The sequence below is a fragment of the Arachis ipaensis genome, chromosome B1, assembly GCF_059453495.1.
Source record: "Arachis ipaensis isolate K30076 ecotype BB chromosome B1, ASM5945349v1, whole genome shotgun sequence".
NCBI classification, from domain to species: Eukaryota; Viridiplantae; Streptophyta; class Magnoliopsida; order Fabales; family Fabaceae; genus Arachis; species Arachis ipaensis.
Genome location: NC_142436.1, coordinates 130716710 through 130726824, shown reverse-complemented (window position 1 = coordinate 130726824; position 10115 = coordinate 130716710). Strand labels below are relative to the sequence as shown.

Here is a 10115-nt window from a genome sequence, read left to right as displayed (position 1 = left end):
ATGGTATAACTTCTATATCGTAAGTTTGGTAAAATATTTATAATATAATTACTTAAATTATTATATAAGAAGTACTTTTATGTTTGGATGAATAAAGAGTTCAATCTGTTCGAAAGTTGAATAATTAACATAAACTATGTGATGATTAATAATGCTTCATGTTAATAAAACATAATTGATAATTATTTTTTTAAATAGCAAGCAATTATTTTGGAAAGAAAGAGACTCTCTTTAAAAAATTAGGAAGAAATAAAATTAAGTTTATATGACAAAAAATCTCAACTAATTTACAACATAAAGACGTGAATTTAGATTTAGTGTAAGAAAATAAATAAATTCAATTTCTTACATAAAATCAGAAATTCAGAACAGTACATTATCTAAACAATTTTTTTATTACAAGAAAAGAAAAAGAAAAAAGTGGTTGTGCCGTCACGGTGCCACGCGTCGCGCAGTAATTGGCTAGGCCCATTTACCCTCAACAACTCTTCACATGCTATCTTCCCCTCTTTGGGCTCTGTCTAAAGCCTAACACCACCAACACCGCGCCCCATTCATTTTGCGAGAGAAAGAGAAGGAGGCCCAGCTTCGGACCCTAACCACCAACCGAACCTCAGATTCGGCCCGAACCTCACCTTCGTTGAAAATTTCGCACTATTTCGATCACTTTATCTGTGTGAGCTCAGAGAGAAACTCGAGAAACTCTTCTTCCTTTCTCTCTCTACCTCTCTCTATCTCTCTCTCTTCGCTTTCTCTCTCTTCACCGCTTTCAAACCCTAACGCTTTGGCTCCTCCACACTCTTGCGGGGATCACTCTCGAGCTTCAATGGAGCCACCTCAATGTCACTGTGAGTTCACGCGCTTTCTCTCTCTGCCTCAAAACCCTAGCCTTCTCTCTCTAGGAACCTTTTATTATCCCCCTTCTTTTATGGCTGAATTTTTTTTTGCAAATCTATGGTTGATTCTGTCGCGTTCTGCGTTGGGCGCGATTTTGGCAGCTCGTGCAGTCGTTTTTGTGTGTGGTGTGGTGAATTTGAATGCTGATTTTGAGCTCGAATTATGCCGCGTTTCCGATCTTATGCGTTTTGGGGGTAAATTTGAGATTTTGGAGTGATTTTTGGTTTTGGGGATGAGCTTAGTTGAGGGGTAAGTTGGGGGAAGGGGATAGTAATTGGGGGGTTTTGTCTGTTCTGCTTCCTCTCATTTCGGTTAGAAGTGGGATATTTTTTAAAAGTTAGGTGAAATTGTGCATAAGATTAGATTCTTGGGTTTGGTTGTGGTTTCCTCTTCTCTGTCTCTTAGTTTTTGATTAGGTGTCTCTTAGGTATAATTGTGTGCTTTTTGGGTTTCTGATGTACATGGCGGAGAGTTTGAATTATTGGCATCCCGGTTGAAGTTAAGCTTCAGCACTTTCATATAGCTATAACTTCGCTATGTACTCTAACGAAAATGAAGGAGAAAGCTTTTTTAGTGGAGATGTTTTAAAGTAAGTAGATTATAAGGTTATGTGTAATGAGTGGGTTTTTTCTTCTCTTTAAATTTGATTTCCCGTGGATATGGATTCCTTGTGAGTTATTAATCTGGAAGAAATGAACCCGAGTGATGGATTTTAGTGCAGAACCTCAAAATGAAGTGTATGGATATCTCCAGAACTTATTGGGACAATTTTGAGACACTGAGTGCTTAGAAGTTCGTGGATGAATACAATCTTTGGGGTGGTTACTGGTTATGTATTTGCAACAAATGGTGGGTTGCTCTCATTTTTGGCAAAAGGATGCTATTTTAATAAATGTGATGCACTTTTTCTCAAGTTTCTTGAGGATGGTTCTTTCTTTCTAATATTATGTGATGTTTTAGTTGGAAGTTGTTGCTGTTTTTCTAAATATCCAACATTTTGATCTCTTCAGTGTGGCGTTCTTATGAACTCTGAAGGAGTTGACTAGGCTTATTTTGGTTTTAATTATATATTTTTTTTAGTTATACTTATTCATCAGTAGTCAGTAGTGATACTCTTGTCATGAAAAGCGATTTTCCCCCTTATGGATTATACTCAGTAGTTGTGACTATTTCCATGTGAATATTTTTTAAGATTTCAATACTAGGCTGTTGATGGTAGTATTAGTGTATGTAAAGAAGAGCCTTTTGTTCCTGTAACTACCAGCGAATTTATTGAAATCACTTGAGAAAAAAGGAACTATTCCTGGAAGAAGGTGTCTGTGATTGCATTAATGGAGATAATTTTGAATACAGAGCTATAAATCTATTCTTTTCATCCCAAAAGATGTAAAGCTTTCTATGTATGAATAGTTTGCATCTCTTATGTGCACTGATCTTTTATATTCCGGACTGTTCATGGAGGAATTTGAAATCTCAGTCCAATGCTGTAATTTCTTTTAAAAAAATTATTGTTGTGAGGAAACAGAATTAGTTATGTCTTGGTTGATTTGGAATTTTGGAATAGATCTGAGTTATTGTTATCCCTTTGTATCTATTGTTAAATTTTTGCCATGGAGGCTAATTAATTTTTCTGAAAATGATTTCCAGGAGTAAATGGTATGCTCAGAGGTGTCTTTTTGGGAAGCATAGTATTTGGAGAAGCTCTTTCTTCATTTCCCTTGATCCACTAGGCATTTCTATAACTAGTTATCTTCTGATAAATTTTGGGTTTGTTAATCTATGCCTGGAAACGACGTAGGAGACAGGGTCCATAATTTTTTCGGTCAGGAAAACTTGTCCCAGGGCCAGTACCATTCACAGGCAGTGGACGGGAACTGGCCAGGGTTAACCAACAACTTGTGGGCTGGTAGCCAGAGGCCAACTGATGGGCCTTTCATTTCCAATTTGAAGAATTTCAATCTACAGCAATCGGGTATAGTTTTTAAAATATTTTTAATTTTTTCTTAAATTTCAATCATTAATAGATCATAATATGTTCACTTTTAATTATTACCCTCTCATATATAATGCCCTTGGTTTTACATAATATTTTGATATTATCACCGATTATACTTTTGCCTTCATAGATCCTGAGCAGGGACACACAAGCTCTCCACATTTGCGACATGGTTTGAACCTGGCACAATCTAACCTGAGGCCTGACACTGGCAGAAATCAACTCCCGAACCAACAAGCAGCTGTTAATGGCTATATGCAGGGGCACCAGGTTTTCCAGCCTAGGCAAAATGAAGGGAACATTTTGGGAGTGGATACCGAAGCTGGTTTTCATGGCATACGAGGAATGCCAGTACTTGAATCACAACAAGGCACTGGTCTTGAACTCTATAAGAAGAATTTGACTAGGACTGATGCAGTTGAATCTCCTGTCAATTATGATTTTTTTGGAGGTCAACAACAATTAAGTGGTCGGCAATCAAACATGCTTCAGCCTTTGCCTAGACAGCAGTCTGGCATAAATGACATGCAACTTTTACAGCAGCAAGTAATGCTCAACCAGATGCAAGAATTTCAAAGGCAGCAACAATTTCATCAACTGGATGCAAGGCAACATAGTTCAATGGCTCCAGTTCCCTCCATTTCAAAACAGGCAGTTCCAAGCCATTCTGCTTCTCTCATCAATGGCATTCCCATAAATGAGGCATCTAACCTTATGTGGCAACCTGAAGTCATGGCAAGTAATGCAAGTTGGCTCCAGCGTAGTGCATCGCCGGTCATGCAAGGGGCTTCAAATGGGCTTATATTATCACCTGATCAAGTGCGTCTGATGGGACTGGTTCCTAATCAAGGAGACCAGTCTCTTTATGGGCTTCCAGTTTCTGGCTCAAGAGGTGCGCCCAACTTGTATCCTCATGTTCAAGCAGATAAGCCAGCAGTGTCTCAGGTTTCTATCTCACACCAGTATGCTAACCTTCAAGGGGACAAACCTGCGCTCCCACACTTAGCAACGAGTGGTAATTCATTTCCACCTCAGCAGTATGGTTCGTATTCAGATCAAGCTGACACAAATGACGGAAGTCCGATGCCAAGACAAGATATTCAAGGGAAAAATATGTTTGGTTCTGTTGCTCAAGGTATAAATATGGAGCACTTGCAGCAAGTGAATTCGGAGCAAAGAAATGTGCCAATTGAAGATTTTCATGGGAGGCAAGAAGTAGGTGGATCATCAGAGACTTCACAGGAAAAGATGGTAATGCAGGTTCCACCTTCACAGAATGTGGCCACCCTGGATCCAACTGAAGAGAAAATCTTGTTTGGTTCAGATGACAATCTGTGGGATGGATTTGGCAGGAATACAGGATTCAATATGTTGGACAGTGCAGATAGTTTTGGGGGATTTCCTTCTCTCCAGAGCGGAAGCTGGAGTGCACTTATGCAGTCTGCTGTAGCCGAAACATCTAGTACTGAAACAGGCATACAGGAAGAGTGGAGTCGTCCAAGTTTCCGGAATAATGAACGTTCATCTGGGAATGAGCGGGCTTCAGCCATTGATAGCAGCAAACAGCCAGTTTGGGCCGACAATAACTTGCAGTCAGCCCCCAATATAAATTCAAGACCTTTTCTTCGGCCAGATGATGTTAGCAGGCCCAATTCTGTAAGCTATTCTGGTGTTCCCGGATTTCATCAGTCAAGTGTTGATACTGTACCAGAACAGCGTGACAGGTTACAGACCGACACTTCTCAAAGATCAATTCCACAGTTTTTAGAAAGAGGCAAATGGTTAGATTGCGGCCCGCAGCAAAAACCAATTGCTGAAGGGAATCGTGTTTATGGAAATGCTGCTGATTCTTCAGGTATAGAAATTAATGAAAAGGTTATTTCTGGTTCATGGACCCATCAACAGATGCTACCATCCCCAAATAGTAGTGGTGAGGCACTCAATAGATCTAATGGATGGAATGGAATTAAATCAGCCCCATCTGATAACAGTTCTACTCTTAAGGCTCGTGAAAATGAAAACATGTTTCATTCCCGTCATGAAGATGCTAGACAAGAGACAAGCCATGTATCTGCAATGTGGGAGCCTGGTTCTGATACTAATTCATCAGCTGGATTGGAACATGTTAAGTCTCCAGCTAATATGCAGATTTGTGGGGAAGATACTGGTATGAATGGCATTGGTGCTATACCAAACCCAGGTGCTACATGGGTCAGCAGGCAAAACAACCAGCAACTTCATAACGTTGATGCATGGAGACATTCTGATTCCATGGGGAGCTATGGAAATGATGGTCCAGGAAAATATCGGTTTCATATGGAGAAAAACCCTCTAGTTTTGGAATCATCTAGGAATGAGAAATTAGAAGGAGACATTCATGATAGTGAGAATAAAAATGAAAAATCAGCAGATGGTGTTGGCTCTAATTCATCTCACCATAGAGTTGCCAGTTTTGATGGAAGTGATTCACGTAGTCCAAAGGTATCTGCTGGTGCAGGAAATCGAAGAACTCCTGTAACTCGTAAATTTCAGTTTCACCCTATGGGGGATGTTGGTGTTGATATGGAGACTCATGGAAACAAACATGCCATAAATTCACATCCTACACCCCATCAACCTTTTGGAGGACTTAAAGGACATGACCAAAGCTATCCTGGGCAGTCAAAGTATGGTCATTCTGATGAAAATTATACTGAAACAGAGAAGGTAACTCTGAGTTTTACTTTCTTGTGCTCCCTATGTTGGTTGCACGAAGTTTTCCATAATTATTGAGGTTTATGTATTTATATACTTGTGACAGAGGAATGCACCTGCTTTTCAGGGTGAGACAAAAAGCTTGGATGATAATACTTCAAAAACCGCACTGCCTGGCCAAATACCCAAGACATTAGCCCCCTTTGATAGAAGTGTCACTAATTATGCCTTAAACAAGACTGCTTCTCCCAGGTAGTTGAATGTTTGAAAATTTCCTAGCCTTTTCCTTTCAATTTTAGTGTGTCATCTTCTCGTAGTTCCTTGTTTTGAGCCATTATTCTTTGTGTTTATTTCTATTAGTGGTAAGTAACTATACATTATGGTTATTTTGTTTCTACATTTGCTGACTTCTGGCCTAATTGGTACGGCAGCCTCGTTTACTTGTTTCTCTTCCTTTTCTTACTACTCATTTGTCTATGACTTACTTGATGAACTTAGCTCAACTGTTTTCTTTGATTTGTTAAAATTATTGTAGTCAAAATATTCTTGAGCTTCTTCATAAAGTGGATCAGTCAAGGGAGCATGGCATTGCAACAAAAACAAGCACTTCTAACCGTCATTTATCTTCCAGGGTGCCGGATACTGAATCTTCTGATGGGTCTCAACGGAATCAAAGTTCATCTCAGGGATTTGGTTTACAGTTGGCTCCTCCCACTCAAAGGCTTCCTGTGGCATCATCTCGTGTTACATCTGAAACAGTGGATAAGGGCAATACATGGTTGTCTTCTACTCAGAATTTTCCTTCTCGAGAGTCATCTCATGAGCTTAGGAATAACATTTCTGGTTCCTCAGGACAAGTTTTTGATAAAGCCTCACAGTACAATGTGCTGGGAAATATGTCACAGGATTTGTCATCTGGGTTTCCTTTCTCGAGGATCCATACTCAAAATCTAAACAGGGCTAGTTTTGTTGGAAAAGCTTCAAATAGTCAATCTTCCAATGCAAATTTTGTTGATCAGACTGTTCCCGCAAATCAGATGGATGAATATGGTGAAAGATCTCACACTAGTCAATCTGAATCAGTATCTGCTCGGGATATGCCTCGTCCAAGTGGTATAGACCAATTCAATTCAAGAGACCCTTCCATGCAAACTTCGGCATCAGAGACTGCCGCTGCCACAGTTTCTCATCCTTCTGTAACATTTAGTGCATCTATGCAAGGCACCGCTTCAAAAGTTCTACACAACGTATGGACCAACGTTTCTGGCAAGCAACTTCCTAACTCCTCAAAGATTCCTTCCCGTCTCCAACCAATTAATGTTTCTGAAACCACAACCTGGCCATTGAAGCCAGGTATTGAAGATTCAAAGGATGGTAATGAAATCTCTCGGCAGCAGATGTTGTCTGAGAGTGTTGAGGCTGCGGATGAGACAGCAAGCGCGTCACATGTGAAGGAAAAAGTTGGGAAGGGTATACCCGATGCATCTCAAACTAGTCCAGCTGCTACTTCTAGAGATATTGAAGACTTTGGCCGGTCTTTGAGACCAAATAACTTTTTACACCAGAACTTCCCTTTGCTAAATCAGGTTCAGTCCATGAAAAATATTGAGATTGATCCCAGTAATCGAGATGTCAAGAGATTCAAAGTTTCAGATAATGCGATAGATAAACAGCAGGAAGATTTCAACCAAGGACGGCAGTCATATGGATATGATACCATGGTCAAAGATGTGTCGGGTGATAGTTCTACAGTGCCTCCAGCTGATCCTAATATACCAGGCTTCCCTACGAAGCCAGTTGATGGTCGAGACACTAATGCATCTTCTCTGGATGTGGGTGGATATGGTCAGAAAAATGCTCTCAATGTCTCCAACAGTAACAATCCAGCTTCTATTAGAAGTGAACATCCTATGATAAATCCTCAGATGGCTCCATCGTGGTTTGAACAATATGGAACTTTTAAAAATGGTAAAATGTTGCCTATGTATGATGCACGGGCGATGGCTCCTCCTAAACCTATAGACCAGTCTTTCACTGTGAGGAACCAGTCTGATAGTGTGCATCTTGGCAAGTCAATGGAGCAAGTTAATAGTCTTGGTGATGCTGGTAATGCTAGGCTAAGTCCAACGCCCACTTCCTTTTCAAGCGAGCATGTTCCTTCTCGGTTATTGCCTCCTGCAATTGAATCTGATTTACTCACAAGACCTAAGAAGCGGAAAAGTTCCACATCTGAACTCATTCCATTTCATAAAGAATTGGAACAGGGCTCTGAAAGGCTTCAAGATATCAGGTAGTTGACAAGGTTATGTGCTTTGTAGCACACACTACATCTATATTTAGTTGCCTTATAACCCATCCCAACACCACCCCCCCGGGGAAAAAAACAAACAACACGCACAAATTTCATCCCAAAGTTCTGTATATTCTGATTATATGCTTATTTTAACAAACAATAAGGCTAGTTAAAACATTTAATACACTTACACTTTGTTGTTGCTACTGTTGATGACTTATGTGGGAAAATATACTGTCTTTACCTGTTGATACTGTATTTCAAGTGTATTGGAAGCATTTTATGCCTTGTGTACATACTCTATTATTTATGTTAATAAATATGTCTCTCCTAAGAATATTGATTTTCTTTATGAATTTGCAGTGCTGCAGAATTAGATTGGGCCCAAGCTGCAAATAGATTGGTTGAGAAGGTTTGTTTAGATAGTCTGTGGAATTGAATGTTCTGATTATTTTGTTAATTGGGAGTTCATCTTGCTCCATATTGACCTTCAGGTTGAAGAGGATACCGAGCAAAATGAAGAACCAACAATGAAATCAAGAAGACGGCTTGTTTTGACAACACAGCTTATGCAGCAATTATTTAACCCTCCGACAGCAGCAGTTCTCTCTGCCGATGCCAAATCGAACCATGAAAGTCTGGTCTACTCTGTTGCTAGACTAGTTTTAGGAGATGCATGCAGTTCAGTCTCACAGTCTGGAAGTGGTGGTAGCAAGAAACTGTAAGAAAGTTTGTTTCTTTTTTGGGTTTGTTTTGTGAACATATAATGGTTTTCAACAGGAAATATATACAATTTTAATCTGTTCTTCGTGTAATAATTGAATTTTATTTTTTGTTTGTTAATATTTTGTAGGCTGCATGATAAACTTAAATCATCAGAGAAGAACGATCATTACATTAGGCAAGTGGAAGACTTTGTTGGTAGAATGAGGAAACTGGAAAATGATATATTGAGGTACTATCACATTGTTGTGTTTGATACTTACAATCCACAATGTAATAGCTATAACTTTTGCCATTATTCATCATGATGTTGCAGATTGGATAACAGATCCTCAATTTTGGACTTGAGAGTGGAATGTCAAGATTTAGAAAGATTTTCTGTGATCAACCGGTTTGCCAAGTTCCATGGAAGGGGGCAAAATGATGGGGCAGAGACCTCATCTGCTGATGCAGCTCGAAATGCTCATAAACCAAGCCCCCCTCAGAGATACGTTACTGCTGTTCCGATGCCTAGAAATCTCCCAGACAGGGTACAATGTCTTTCACTTTGATAATTAATTAATTCATTTTTCCATCTTTCTTGGTCAGTTGTCTCTAGAACCTCCTGTTTCTGGTCCTTTTCTTTCAACTTATATTATTGCACTTCATCGCCATAGAACCATACAACTGGCAATGTAGGAGAAGAATGGTTACTAGATTGCCCCCTCAACCAATGGAGGCTGTTAGATCTTTTCAATCTATATATGTATGTATGTATGTCTAGATCTTTGCAATCTAGTTATCTTTTGATTTTCGGGTTCCCAGTCTTCTTGTATATAGTAAGATAATATATGCAGTCTACTTAGCTTTAACCATACCAATTATGGATGGCTTTTGTCTCTGATTAATTATCACAGTGTTAACTCAATCGATATTTGTTTTCTCAATTTCAAACCTTTTCCCTCAATTTGCATATAATAAGCTTTCTTTTATTTGCAGTCTACATAGTTCCTGCTTCATCACCCAAGTCATTTAATTTTCCTCAATTTCAGATAATTTTCATGCATAAATATTAGTTTACTTTAACTTCAGCACCTAACCCTCTCTCTGGGTGCATTGTTAGTTTACTTTTGTTTGGCATTCAAAAGTAGTATTAATAAAATAGTCTCTTATGCATCATATAACATTTCAATACTAATTGTTTCCTTTACTTACCTGGATAAATTGATAGTCCATGTAGTTCAGCATAGCAGCTTGTTAGTCACAAGGGATATCTATGAATGTAGGGTTGGGGTGTTTTGTTTTAGATATACTTAATGTTGTGGGTATCATTAATTAAGATCTTTTCAATGCATTCTATTTGTTTTTAATTCCTCAGTTAACAATTGTAAGCTGTAGTAGTGAAAATAGTAGACTATTATTCTACCAGAATTTCACCAACAATTCATGGACTTGGAAGTCATGATTTATGCGCAGCTATTGGGAACATGATCGGTTTGGTTTTTGCCCCATAATTTCCGCTATATTTTGAGC

General features: G+C 39.0%; 1 protein-coding gene across 4 annotated transcripts; it reads left to right on the top strand.

The window, feature by feature from the left end:
- The first annotated feature begins 684 nt into the window (after positions 1-684).
- Positions 685-9529, top strand: LOC107634328 (uncharacterized). Of its 4 annotated transcripts, none has more exons than XM_016337867.3 (9): positions 685-848; positions 2545-2869; positions 3024-5599; positions 5715-5839; positions 6123-7877; positions 8244-8292; positions 8375-8601; positions 8734-8835; positions 8920-9529. In XM_016337867.3, the coding sequence occupies exons 2-9, from the start codon at positions 2677-2679 to the stop codon at positions 9152-9154; spliced, it is 5262 nt and encodes a 1753-aa protein (XP_016193353.1). In that variant the 5' UTR covers positions 685-848; positions 2545-2676; the 3' UTR covers positions 9155-9529. The 4 variants fall into 4 exon arrangements, with proteins under 4 accessions (XP_016193353.1, XP_020979642.1, XP_016193358.1 ...); XM_021123983.2 differs by having other exon boundaries at positions 688-848; positions 6219-7877; XM_016337872.3 differs by having other exon boundaries at positions 688-848; positions 5694-5839; positions 6219-7877.
- The last annotated feature ends 586 nt before the right edge of the window (positions 9530-10115 follow it).

Bases quoted from the DNA above. Each gene is read 5' to 3' on its own strand.
- LOC107634328 (XM_016337863.3), top strand. From the start codon at position 2,677: ATGCCTGGAAACGACGTAGGAGACAGGGTCCATAATTTTTTCGGTCAG. The intron at 7,878-8,243 runs GTAGTTGACAAG...ATGAATTTGCAG, and splicing joins GAAAGGCTTCAAGATATCAG to TGCTGCAGAATTAGATTGGG. The intron at 8,836-8,919 runs GTACTATCACAT...ATGATGTTGCAG, and splicing joins CTGGAAAATGATATATTGAG to ATTGGATAACAGATCCTCAA.